At 30.0% G+C, this 14,433-nt stretch overlaps 1 protein-coding gene across 2 annotated transcripts in view; it reads right to left on the minus strand.

Moving 5' to 3' along the window:
- LOC107446920 (uncharacterized) overlaps positions 1 to 14,433 on the minus strand; it is a 50,314-nt gene that overhangs the window by 22,773 nt on the left and 13,108 nt on the right. For both annotated transcript variants that reach the window (XM_016061698.3, XM_016061699.3), the window contains one exon: positions 1,011 to 1,099. In XM_016061698.3, coding sequence (XP_015917184.1) covers positions 1,011 to 1,099 — 89 coding nt within the window. The remainder of the gene's footprint in view (positions 1 to 1,010; positions 1,100 to 14,433) is intronic.

Consider the following 14,433-nt stretch of genomic DNA (forward strand, 5'->3'; position numbering starts at 1 on the left):
AAGGAAATGAATTACTCCAATTTTTTTGTAAATTTGTAATTACTCGAACAATTTTTCACATATAAACTTCTTTCTTCGTGCAAATAAAACTTAAGACTACATACTTTAATGCTCTATGTATAGAAAAAATTATTTTTTTAGTATTAAAATGAAGTTTAATCGAAACATTCAACCAATTTTTCTTAATTTCATGACTACTGTATTCAACATATTTTCAAAACTATTGTTTACCATGTTAACAGCTTCATAAATACTTAAAACTTTGAATAGAATATTTTTTTAATATAACAATTAATGTCCGATGGCCCATTGACTTGAAAAAATATTCTATACATATGAAATATACTGTGGGCGGGGGTACCCGACTCTCCCCTAATTGAAAGAAAAGGTATTGAAAATGGAAAAAAAGCACATTAACATGAAAGATAAAAATGGAGGTAGTACACAAGGGTTAAAAAAATTAAGATTGAAACAATGTGAAACTTAAATGAGTTACAATGTTAAAAAAAAAAAAATAGGACATGTTGAACTATAAAAGTAGAACAACCGTGATATCTAATATACGTGTAAAATCTAATATCAACTATAATTACCAAAATGCTTACCCTAAGTTATGAAGATGTCACAATTAATCTTGGATTAATCTTGGACAGAGATCAATTACTCAATTTTTTTCAGTACATTTAAACTTATTAAAAGTAAATATTTACCAAACAATTTATAATACTAATTGCTGTTAATTTACAATAATCTGTAATACCAAGATTATGCATAAAAGTTAATAGATTCAAGGTGTGTAATTTTTAATAAAATTTTGCCTAAATAGTTGAAAACTAATAAAGACAACAAGCACCAAATTTCACTACAGGAAGCTGCAAGTTTTTTTAATTTTGTTTCTAAAATTAGTAGAACTAATCTTGAACAAAATATAAGATAATAATTTTTCAAGCAAATGATTCCGTAATAGTTATTTTGAAATAAAATATGTGAGATAGAATTGTATTATTTACCTGCAATATTTGCGGTGGAGGTTTTTTTGCTTTATTATTTGTTTCTGCAGTTTCTTCAATTGGAATTTCAAATGCTACAGGTTTCGGCACTAAAAGGACAAAGGAATTAATGTGAGCAAGAAAGGGAAATGAAAACAATTAAATTGAAGGTATTAGTTATTGTTTATGAAATAATCATCGTAGAGGACATAGTAACCCAGTGGTTACTATGTCCTCGTCATCATATGTCTCTCGTCATCTATGAGCATCCTCCTTCTTTCAGGGTCCACAAATCCACTAAGATCCACCCAGTACATGCAATATACGTCCTCCTAAAATCTGTAGAATCGAAAGTCTTTTCATCAGTCGCTAAGCTGTACCATGAGTACATGTGGAAAAGGATAAAATTTCCTTCTTCTTTAGATCTATGTATAAATTGAGGAAGTAGTGACACGATTGAGTGGTGCTGCCATCTATCCGGAGGGAGAGTTTTTAGGTAAGTAACTCTTTCACCTTAGCGGTGCTCTCTTGTCAAACAACATGACCATAAAAATTACTAAAATTCCATTTTCATGAACTGATAGTTCTACTCGTAAAAAGTCGTATTTTAACCCGCAATCTTCTCCTCATAGCAAAACCAGTTTTTTCACATTATTAGATAGGAAAATAGTGTATGAAGAGAATATATGAAGTATAGTGGAGTGAAACATTCTCTCAGTTTTGCCCATTTGCAAAACCGCCTGTTGGTCAAACTGAAACTAAATAAATTTCTATGATAAACAGGATAAAAATATTTTGTGCAAACGGCCCAATTTTTGCAATGTTTTGTTTGTGCATAACCAATTTAAAAAATTTCTATATTATTTACATTTCTTTCAATTGTTTATAAATTAAATAACAAAAACTAATTGCCAAATATTGAAAAAATATTAATTGTTTACAATTATTTTTGGGTTAACGATATTTATACATCTATTTTTAAAAAAAATTTGAATTCGTGTAATTAATAACTTCTTAGAGCACTTGAGTTTTTTCTAATGTAGATTTAAGAAAGCGTCTAAAATTGTTTCATAATGTTAGTCTTCAGTTGGAAATGTTTGTTATCAAAGGAAGAATATCTATATTACGAATGTCTATATTACGATTATAATGAAAAATATCTAGTATATTAAATAATAATATAAAATATATTTTTTCCGTAAGAAGTTATTTTACGACATTCGATTGTAAGTTATGTTGAATTTTAAGGATTGTTTTGAAATATTTAAAATCAATTTTTAAATTTCATTTTAAAACTTTTGTTGTTAGTTTTAAAAAAATTCACGTTACGACTTTTTTTTTTCAATATTATTATTTTTTAATTGTGGTGGCTCAATGGATTGAGTATTTGCCATTCAATGAGGTGAACCGGGTTCAAATCCTATCGATGGATGATCGATATAAATTCCACACCCGGCTCATACCAACAACAATGCTGACGCAAAATATCCTCAGTGGCAGACGGATCATGGGTTAGAGTTTCCTTACCATCGGGCTAACGATTGGTGGTTTTTGTGGTTTTGCTTTACACGTAATGCAAATGTGAGTAAGTTCCATCAAAGAGACCTCCACGAAAGCAAAATGTCTCCTAATACTTGCTTCAGGAGTTCCTTTGTCTTCTGGATTGGGTTCAAAATTGCTACGGAGTTGAATATTGGTTGTCGTGAACTCAAAATTGGGTTGGCTATTCAACGACGGTTATGAAAAAAAAAATTTCATTTTTTTATTAATTTGCAAGTTTTGCAAAACTTTAATGTTTGTTTCTATATGTTTAGAATCATTTCCGCATTTTCAGGTTTAAACTCGTGTAACAGATAATGAAAACAAAACATTATGACATTTCTGGGAGTTATAACTTATTCTATGGCCATAGATGTAAATTATGCAAATTTTTAAAGCTTATTTTAATAGCAATCGTTTAATTTCAGTTTTTGATATAAGTTTTAAAAAACTGGACATTTTCTTATTAAAAGTTATTTTAGAATATTAAAGTTAAGACAAATTAAAAGCTTATCGATACATTTTTTATTGAAAATAAAATTTTACAGTTTCCTTAAACTCTTATACGTTGTTCGAAAATTGTCAAAAATGGTCAAATAATTATTTAATTGTAATTTTACAGCAATCCATCAAAACTACAAAAAAACCATAAGAAAGATAACATTCAAATTGTGTTGCTGATTTTTTTTTGTTACTTATGCCACTTGCCAATATCAGCCAGCAAGCCTACTTGGGAATTACGCGAATTTTTAAGGCAGATGGTGCGTTCCGTGTTTTTTCAGTGGCGCCATCTGTGGCCAAGAATACGACTTCCACCACACACAAGTCACAGCCTATTTTACAGGGGGTACCAAATCATATTTCATTCATTCATCCACTTATCGTAATTTTGAACTGAACCAGAGAACGATCAATCTCTAATTCAGACTCCCAGAGGTATTGATTTACTATAGGAACTTGAAGGACTTTATGACCCCAACAGACTCAACATGCACTAGTCACCATCTAATACACATAAATTCTTCGTTCTCAAGAGCGCAAGTCGAACCTTCAACCAACTAGGCTATGCATGCCACATTCAAGCAGTTAACTGTGTAACAAAAAAAGTTTAGTAATCCCCATTTCGCACGACAGATTGCTGCACTAAATAAACTAATTAAGCCACATTCAGCGATTAACTTGACAAAACACAACTAAACGGCACTCTAACTCCAATGCCGAATTAAATTTCAAGTGAATGATATTGAAACCATGCAAGTTGTATTGTTTCCAAAACCGTATAGTTTTGTACTCGTGATTTTTTTAACCATACCAGCTGTAAACGGACTCAAACACGTAAAGGGAAGAAAAAAAAATTTCCAAACAGTAAAATTCTAAGGTAAATTGGATGGATAGACTGCTGCTGATTATTTCACCGTTATTTCAGAATGAAAATCTCAAGAGTATAGTTTACGATGAACCAAAAAGTATAAATAAAACGATACAGTAGTAAGCGTTCACCTCACTAATTCATTTTTAATACTTTTCAAACATCAGAAAACTGTATTTGTAATAGGTAACCATGACATGAGTAGAAAATTCCAAGTACATAATTAGAAAATCTTTACCATTACAAACCGTTGCCAACATTTAAGATAATTTATGCAAATAAGAGGTCATTTACTCTTTCTGTGGAGCTTTCCTTTTAAAAAATCTCAGCCTTATTGTCGGACAGGACTCAACAAAGGGGAACTAATCAGGCAGCCTCTTTTCGAAGATTTAAGGGAAAAAAGTTACTCGACATTTTTCGCCAAAAAGTCTGCCAGTTAATATCTCTTAGATCAAAATAATAAGAAGAAAATAAATTAATCATACTCCGTACACAAACAAAAAAAAGTCTCACAAGATTTTTATCTCTCTCTCTTTTTTTTTTAATCCGAGAGAAGAATATAAATATAGGACTCTTTGTAAAAGCAACGTTCGACAGCAAATAATCCTGGTCTCGAAATAATTCACGCGTACTGTAGTGCATTATTCGAAGAAAGTGCAACGCTCTGGTCCTTTACGTGACTCGAAATACTGATTTTCATTCTGCAAAGTCATTAGTTGCTTGAATTACAATGAAGGACTGGAGTAATCCAAGCGCAAAGGAGTTACACAATGGAGTAAAGAGAATTACTAGGATAAATTGGGTTGTAAAGAGTAATTACTTTAGTGCTGCGAGTTTATTTTTTAAAAATTTATTTAATTTAGGTGGACTTTTGGTTAATTCAACGGAGGAGAAAATGTGAGGCATTTTTTTAAGACTTATGTCGAATGGATGCATCGGCTGAGTTATTAAGCAAAGCAATTACTAATACTCATTAAAAAAAGGATGTGATCATATAAATAAGGAGTCGTCTTGGACTTATTTATCAAAACTTGTTTTTTATGATTAAATTTTATAGTCAAAAAAATATCAGAATGTTTAAAAAATTATGCATTTTTTTTGCTTTATACTTTAAAAGTTTTCATTAAAAAAATAAAAACTTTTGAAATACAGCTAAAATCTAATTTATTAAATTTATTACTTCATAACATCGATAATTGTTCGTAGTATCGGGGTCCAAAACGAAACATTTATTTCTACTCTTAACTTTTGAAAAAAACTCCTAATAAATATCTATACACAAAGATCCACAAGAATTAGTGCATATTTTAATTAGTTTTTCGTACTGAGTAATGTTTGATCTCGAATTTCGACTTTATAGAGAGAATTAAATATTGGCATAAGACTACATAAAACATGTGAAAAAATACATAAAATATGTGTAAGGGCTTTTGTAGATTTCATTATGTTCCGAATCGAGGATCCACTTTACCTTAATTTCCCAAAATTTAGATAATAAGTTCAAATTCAGTTTTAATCGATCAAATTTTTACTGGAGACAATTTTAAGACTTTTTCTTAAGAATGAAGATTCTATATAATTTTTGCTGAAAGTTAAGAAAAAATCTTACGAAATCAAATTTTTAACAAAATAAACAGGGAGCAGAAGTTCCATTAAGATATCTAAACTACTTCATTTTCAAAGGACGAGTGGAAGCTTTTTTAAATATTAAAAGGCTTTTTCTCAAGTCAAGTGATCCATACTCACCAGAACTTTCTAAAGGAATTCAACTGCGCTGGCAATTATAAGAGCGGTTGAAGATTTTATTCAAGTCTCAAAACATCTGTCAAAATTGTATTTCGGTTTCAAAAACACGTTTTACTGTGCAGTAATGATTCATTTTGTAAATGAAGATTACATTTCTAACAAATTGTAGATAATTTATACGTTATAAATGGCTACTCAAAGTAGTACTTTATTATGTAAAAGAGATCACTAAAAAGTTCTCGTCACCAACTTGGAAGGAAGATAGCACATATCATAAGGATTGAAAATTGCATTTCAACCCATGGATGGAAACGTCATGCAGCGTTGCCTGAAGCTCTTCCCTATTTTAAAGTGAATGCCCATGCACCTTTGAATTGATATTATTACTTTTATAAATTATCTAAATTTTGTGTTTGCTAATAATTGATATCGGAAAATTGCATCAGAATAGGCTACGAAATTGCTGTTTTAACAAAATTTGGAATAAAAAATTTAATGCATGAATTTAAAAATTATTCATATACATAAACAAAGTAATGTGATAAAAGTAAGTATCTATCATTTGAAAAAAAGCTTATAAACATCTAGCTATTGCAAACCATAAAATATCAAACGAAACTAAAATAAAGAAAATATTCAAATGTATTCCGAACATCAGAATACATAACGAATCCAAAACGTGTTAGAACATGAATTTCTTTTTTTTTTTCAGTCATATTCCTGTATCTCATTCATCGTACCCGAAAACATAAACTGGAAAATGATGGAAGTAAGCGAGCGTGTCGAGATACCATTAATCAGATGACGTAAGCGGAAGAGAGTCATTCATAACTTACTGCCTTTTGCCGCAACGCTGCATTACGGGTCGGTAAACTTTTACTCTCATTTTATGGCAACAGCGTAAGTTTCTGTTTAGCGAAATGACTCAATTATTATGAAAATTGAAATTTTTAATATACTGTACAAACAGTTAAATGTTGAATACTGCAATTTTGTTATATTTTTTCAGAAAAAAAAATTGAGAAATTTTCAAAAAAACCGGTTTTTTTAATATCTATCTGGTTTTTTATGTGCAAATGCAAAAACTTATTCCAGAACAGAGTGCAGTAGTTTTGTTTATTTTTTGAAAAATGGAATGAAGAAGGAAATCAAATCAAACAGTCATAGGTAAAAAATATTACTAACAGCTAAAAAGCGTTAGTCACGTTTATTGATTTTTAGTTTCGTTTAACTTCTATTAAAAATTTTAATCCAATTAAAACAGGCCATCAACATGCACTCTTCCTTCATTACATAGATGACATGTTAATTAAAAAAAAGCAAAATACTGTAATGGGATCAGTCATCATCAAATCTTGAATACAGTCCTCAAATTTCATCGATAGTACATAAAAACTTTCAAACTCCTTGCGGTCAAAAAAATGTCCCCAACATGTGATCTCAAATTCCCACGAAACTCTCAGAGAACATGTATGGGTTATTCTCACGAAACATGACAATTCGGACCAAAAAATTTCCTCAAATTCAAAGTCTTCAAAATAATCTAAAATCTTTTTTGTATACTTCTTTAGCTACACTTATTAATATCTTATAGACGGCAGTGTAGTTTATTGACATTTGCCCGGGGAAAAAAATCAAATAGAAATTCTCCAAATCTTGCATGCCAGGAAAATGACATATTACCTTAGAAGTTTAAAAAACAGTCATTTTAAGTTAATAGTAAGTAACTCAACTTAAGCCTTTATGTTAGTTGGACCATAAATCGCTTAAATTAATTCTTTTTATCCACTGTAGAAAGAAACAAAAAAATTTTTGTTGCTGATATGTACAGAATAAAATTGTGTATAATAATCAATCATTAAATAAATAAATAACTTTGATTACATCCAAGCATATTACAATCATACATAAACTTGTTATTAGGTTAATATTTGCTCTCCCTCCTTACAGTATTAGCAGTTAAAAAAAATTTCTGGTAACACTTGAATGTCCTGGCATTCCTAAGCCAGGAAAATGACAGCCAGGATAATGACAAATTCGCCATTTTATTGCATATAACTTTACTTTAATTTAATATTTTGGCCTAAGACGTTCATATTCTGCAGAAAACAACAGGATTTCTTAAAATAACTCAGATAAATCTGTGTAGTTTATGTTATTAATGATTTCAAGAAACCAGGAAAATGACATCACAAAAACCTACTCACCTTGAAATATTTTTTGAAATAGATTTTGAACCTGAAAATTGGTTCTTTATTCATGCAACAAGACATGTTCATATAGGAGGGTATCTAATAAGTCTATTAACATAAGATATTGACTGCTGGCTCTATCTATTTTGGTTATAAACCACTAAATAAAAGTAGTCAGGAAAATGAGATTTTCTTGGGACAAACAAATTATTGACAGAAGAAATCATTTTAAACGAAGTTTTTATAAATAATACACTCTACTTATATTCTAGAAATGCTTACACCAGTTGAGATAAAAAAAATTATATATTGAAAAATTTATGGGAAGTTTTGAAGCTAGTTATTATAGGAAGCATTGTTTGGGACATGCCAGGAAAATGACATTTTGATATTCAATTAAATTTTTTAACTTATCAAAACAGTCAATGCTAGTGCAAAGTCATTTTAAAATGCTAACGGCAATGCTATTTATTATTATTATTTTTTTTTAAAAGTTCTTTTAGTATTAGATCTTGGAGCAAGGGACAGTGAATTGTCATGTTTCGTGAGAATCACCCGTATATTTTTAATATGTAGTGAAATAGCAACAAAAAAAAATCAGAAAGGCACTTGCTTTTTTTAATAAGATAGTTTTGTCGCACGGAGAATACAAGCTAAGGACAAATAAGCACCATGCTAACATATAAAAGTGCTATACCCGTCTTTAAAAAAAATTCAGCAAAAAAAAAAAGAAACACATTAACTTACACCCTAAGATGTTTCAAGTTAACCTTGTACTTAAATTACAGTAAATATTGACGGTTGTTATTGCTCAGTATCCAGTAATATTCAGGTTCTCATTCATTTTACATGAGTTCAAATGTAGAATATTATATGATATTTCACAACAGCTTAGTAATGAACATAAGTTTGATGAAGATGTTTCAGCAAACTCGCATTATTTATCAATTTTTTAAAAAGAAGTTTTTGTTGCTCAGATAAATTAATATTTTCCATTAATATATGGGTGTCCTCAAATTACAAAATTTTTCAATAACGTTCCACTGATTTGTCCTCAAATCATGAATTATAAAATATTAGATAAACGTTTTTAATTGATCAACTGGTTGCTACTGGTAACTGAGTGTTGATTGGTACAGAGTAATTAGGCAGGCATGTGAAGTGATGTCAGCTAAAGTCATCTCGATTAAATCTTTTGAGCATGTTCCTATAACTTCATTAAAAATTTAATATTTTATTCATACTCTCTTTCAGCAAATTCTAGAATTTAGAATTCAAACCAACTGCTTCGTATAAGTTTAAAAATCTGTTTTGTTATACGAAGGTAATAATAGTTATTGAAGATTGTAGATGTAATAAAATTTTTTTTTAAACATGCAATGTTCTTATGGTGTAAGCAGGAAGTATGCACAATTCTGCTGAAACAACATATGTATCTAGAGCAGAACAATGTTTTCTTCAGTGCAAAATCCAGATGGCAAATTGTCTCTGTTCTAGTAATAACCGTGTTAATCGTGATGTTTGAAAATGTTAATTCTTTAAAATGTTGTTTATGTGTATCAATTCATAAATTTGTATCTACTATAATCAATTTTGTTGTTATTTTATTTTACTTTTCTTCTCTAGTCTATACTTATGGTAAAGAGAAGTATACAGTTACTCCACTTATGTTCATCAAAGTCTAAATACACATGTTATGTTTAAATAACTTCCTCAATTGCTGACACAATTTGAATAGGAGCATACAGTCATTCCACTAGTGCTCATCAAAGTCCAGATACACACATTATGTTTAGAAAACCTCCTTCATTATTGATACAATTTAAATAGAAGCATACAGTTACTCCACTTCTGTTCATCAAAGTCCAGATACACACATTATCTTTAGATAACTTCCTTCACTGTTGGCGCGACTTGTTATCTTCTCTGAGTGCGCATCATGCTTCTTATTTTCCTTACTTTTTACGTTTTGGGGTAATAGCGTATGTTTTGCTTACCTGCATCGATATACCAGCAACCAGATCTGGTGATGGCAAATTGTTTGCACCAAGGGCAATTGTTACAAAATGTTAAATACTAAGGAAATTTCTACAAAAAATTTATTGTTATACTTTTAAAAAAAAACTATAAATTAGAGGCCGCTAATAGATTATTGGATGCTAGCTGCTGAAGATTCCACCCAGGTAATATTGAGAGCTAGAGAGTTAGACTAGCGTGGAGACATTCTTGTGACTTTGTTTTTTACTTAGCAAACATTTCGATAGATGTTTCTTCAGGGGCATATGTAGAAGAGGAGCTGCGTGATCAAAGATGTTGAACTGTAATTAGGTGCAAATTTCTTGCAACTTAATCAAATTTTAAATTGAGCTATGTTTCTATTCAAGCTGAAACATAGCGAATAACCAAGCTTAAGATGGTTTAACTTACACCATAAGATGTTTCAAGTTAACCTTGCACTTAAATTGCAGTAAATTTTGACGGTCGTTATTGCTCAGTTTCCCGTCCGCGCGTTGATAAAGCGAAACAAATATTTAACATATTTCACAAGGTATGTCTTTAATTTCAGCAGATTCCATACTCGCAAATTCAAAAAAAGAACCATATTTCCTCAATTTTTCTTTGAAATATGGGAAAAGGGGTGCTAATTCTAAGAATCAATAAAAATGAATTTTAAAATGTCAAAATTAAATACTATAATCCCACTAACATATATATTCCTCTTCACTACAAATTTGAGCGTAAAAGAGCCGCGATGCTCAGACGATAGAGCGTTCGTCTTCCAATGAAGTGACCGGGTTCGAATCCCAGTGATGACTGGTTGATACGAACTCCACATCCAGCTTGCACTGACGTGAAATATCCTCAGTGGTAGACAGATCATGGGCTAGAGTTCCCTTGACGTCAGGCTAACAGTGGGAGGTTCTTGTGGTCTTCATCTCCATGTAACGCAAATGCGGATTAGGTCCATCAAAAAGTCCTCCGTGATTTTTTTCTCGTGTATCTTTTTTCTAAACTTTAGTTTTGAAAATATAATATTTCAGGAGTATTTTAATAGTTTCTTATCATTCTTAGTATGGGTACCACTGATTCGGGGAATGGGGGTATATGGATGCTTTCCTCAGTAATAAGAAATATCAAGAACACCCACCAAACGTTTTACACAAATAAGGGAGAAAATAAATCAGGAATCATCATAAGTTTAAATGCAATAATTATACTTAATTTTAAAAAAACTTATATATATATTAAGTATATAAAATATATTAAGTATATTTAAAATATACTTACTATATTTTTAATATTCTTAAGCTAAGAATATTAAAAACATAATCATCTTGCAGATATTTAGCAGATGGAAGTTTTTTTTTCAACTTTTGTAGCAAATATAAAATTTTTAGAATTACTGTCACCGTGTACTCTAATTTCGTTCAAACATTGTACGCATAAGACGCTTTATGGCAATGAAAATTTGTATACCGAATTTAATTAATTATATACAAAAACAATTAGTTTTGAATAATGATGGTGACATTATTTTTTAATAATTTTATATAAGTTACTTCTCCTCTCTGAATTAACTTGTTAAAGTCACGGTGCCCCTCCAAAAACTTTTTAAATCATGCGACAATCAAAATATAATTAATCGTTCCTTAACTTTTATAAAGAAAGTTCAGTGTTTGCTTAACATCTCACCGACGACATAATTCCCTTGAAATTGATTCTGAACAAGCATAACTTGGCGACGAAGTAAATGACATCGCCATGGTATAAAAGTAAAAACGCTGTCATGGCCAGTTATTGGAATTTACCCAGAAGGTCGGTGAATAGATTAGGTCATAATAGATTCTCGGTAACACTTCAATGTTTTTATTTCGTTGCTTATAGAAAGAGGAAACTTGTAGTCGCCATGGGCAACCCGATGCTTATGTCACGTAAGAAGACGAATACACCCAAGGGTCATTTGGTCAAGAAAACTAAGGGAAAAAAACTTGAGTTTCTTTCTGACAAAGGGGACAAAGGTTCTCCTATGACGAATATAAAGACATTTACTTGGACGTATTTTTGTTTTTATTCGTTAATCAAAACAAAAATATTCATATGTAGTTCACGTTCATGCCAATACTAGGCTACTTATTTTATAGCAAAATCAAGTTTTTTCAGTTGTTATCTGTTTGAACTGCTGAAGTAAGAGCTTTAACTTTTGAATTTGAATAACGGAAATAAAATTTGCAATAAAACCTTGTATTTAATATTGAAACAGTTGTAACTTTAAAGCTGAGCCTTGTATAAAAACTATTTTCATAGAAAGCGCATCATATATTACTTCATATCTTGCAATTTAATTTTAATTAAATTGTTTTTTTATAACTCCAATCAAATTTAGTGGAAGAAAAAATAAGCAACAGTTTCTTTTAACAGCCTTTTACATTAGTAGCAATTACGAGGCACTTCAGCAAAATTTTTAAGAAAGTCTTTTAAAACACCTTTATTAAATGATATTTGAAGTCTTTATTACAAATTAACAAGCATACTTACAAGGTACTCTTATGCATTTTGGAAAAATTTTGCAAAATAATTCAAATAACTGTAATTCCTCTCCATAAATAAGATTGATAAAGTGCCTTGATTTTCTCATCTACGTCTAGTTTTTTTTTTTTTTTTCATAGCTGCTAAGCAATTAACTTACCCTGCAAGAAATTTCCCTTAAGTACTGTTAAAAGGTTCTCTCGCGTGATAGAATAAACGGAAACAATTTCTTCAATCTTACTATCTTACAAGAGAGCACTGTGTAATATTGAAAGAAAATTATGTCATATAATCCACATTAAGAAAAGAATTCAAAATAAGTAAAGCAATTAGAAACAAAATTTCCAGTGGAAAAAAGCGCTATACTACTGAAAATCCAAAAGGAATTGAAACAAAAGAAGCAATGAAAAAGGAAAAAATAAAAATTATGAAAAAATACGACATCCGAAACAAATTAAACTTGGTGTTTATGATAAAGGAAAGGCTTTCAAATTTAAAGTTATTTCTTTCTGTAATTTTGATACTAATTTGTGCAGCAAAATTTTCAAAACTTTAATTGTTTTTCTCAATTGTTTAGAATTAATAAAATTTGTAATAATGTTGAAAGTTTTCAAGAGGCAACAAGTAATTTTTTGAAAAATTTAGAAAATAATGGTTTTCTTTTAATTTTTGTAATATTGATTTTAAAATTAAGAAAATAATTTAGAATTATTATTAGTTTCATTTTCTTCTTTTAATAGGGCAAGATCAAGTCTTGAACGAGTTGCCCCGGTTAAGCATTTCTATTAATGATGTCACTACTTTCTCGCTCTTTTTATCTTTCTTTTTTTCTCCCTTCTGCGCATCAAATTAGGGGGCGTTCTTTTTTCGTTTATTTCAATTTAGTTGTTGTTTGGCAATCTGTAGTGTAATTTGGTTATGGGATTTATGTTTCAAGTAAGTTCTTGTGCATTTTATTCTTATGTATTAGTCTTGACTTTATACTTCTGTATTTGCTTTATGTATTTTATATTTTGTATTGTATTCTCTTCCTGGACTTAGGTAAAACCTTTGGGGTACAGAGAGAGCAATTTAGACACCTGTCGTAGAAAAGGTTTTGCATTTATGGCTTCCGGAACTGGTACCCCCTGAAGACGTCAGCTTCGGTTGTCGTTTTTTTCATAATTTTCATTTTTCATTGTTTCTTTTGTCATATAATCCACTAATAGGTGAAAATTTTATTAAATTCATCCCGTTGTGGGCATCTGAGAAGAGTGTTATAAAATTCCTTGATTTCCTACTTTGATTATTTTTTCACATAAATGCAAAGCAACTGATCTATCGCAGAAATTTTCCTGTTATATCACAGACTTCCTATGTTTGTTATAAGCTACTAAGAGAGTCTTCAGTAAAGCGAGAATAAATTTCAAAATTTGATGTACTTAAAGACTGCTCGAAAATTGCAAAGCTTTCACAATATTATGATTGACATAGTCACTTACGTGAACGGAGAAATTCTGGAAAAACTACCGAGTTATATTTTAATGACGCTTCTGGCAAAAAATGAATAAATAAATTAAAACATAATTGTGGTAATAAAAGCAAACTATTTGATATTTAAACCATTCATTTGATATTTTTTTCGTTCATATAGCAACGGTTTACCGGAAACTCTGGTTTTCAAAATTATATTTCTTGTTACCACACATTTAGTGAAAATTACAAAAATGAAAATTAAATTTTAGCCAATATATGGTTTTTATAGCTTGATCTAAAGTTCTGTGACGTTACCACATTTACTGAAAGTTACCATGTTTACCGAATTTTATCACATATTATGAAATCATATTTTATTGTTTATTTTACCAAAGCTCTTCGGTACAAACTATGGGGCTTTTTGGTGTTCCCAAAGAGCCAGAAATGGGGTACATTTTACCATATGTTGGTAATTTTGACCATACTTTTTTCTCATGGTGAATCTAAACTAATTCATGTGCCCTATTTTCCCCCCCCCTCTGTTTTACTAGTTTTCCATCTATTAAAAATGACTTGTATTTGAAATTCTGTAAAATACATTTTAATAATAATACTA

Source organism: Parasteatoda tepidariorum, chromosome 5 (assembly GCF_043381705.1).
Source record: "Parasteatoda tepidariorum isolate YZ-2023 chromosome 5, CAS_Ptep_4.0, whole genome shotgun sequence".
NCBI lineage: Eukaryota > Metazoa > Arthropoda > Arachnida > Araneae > Theridiidae > Parasteatoda > Parasteatoda tepidariorum.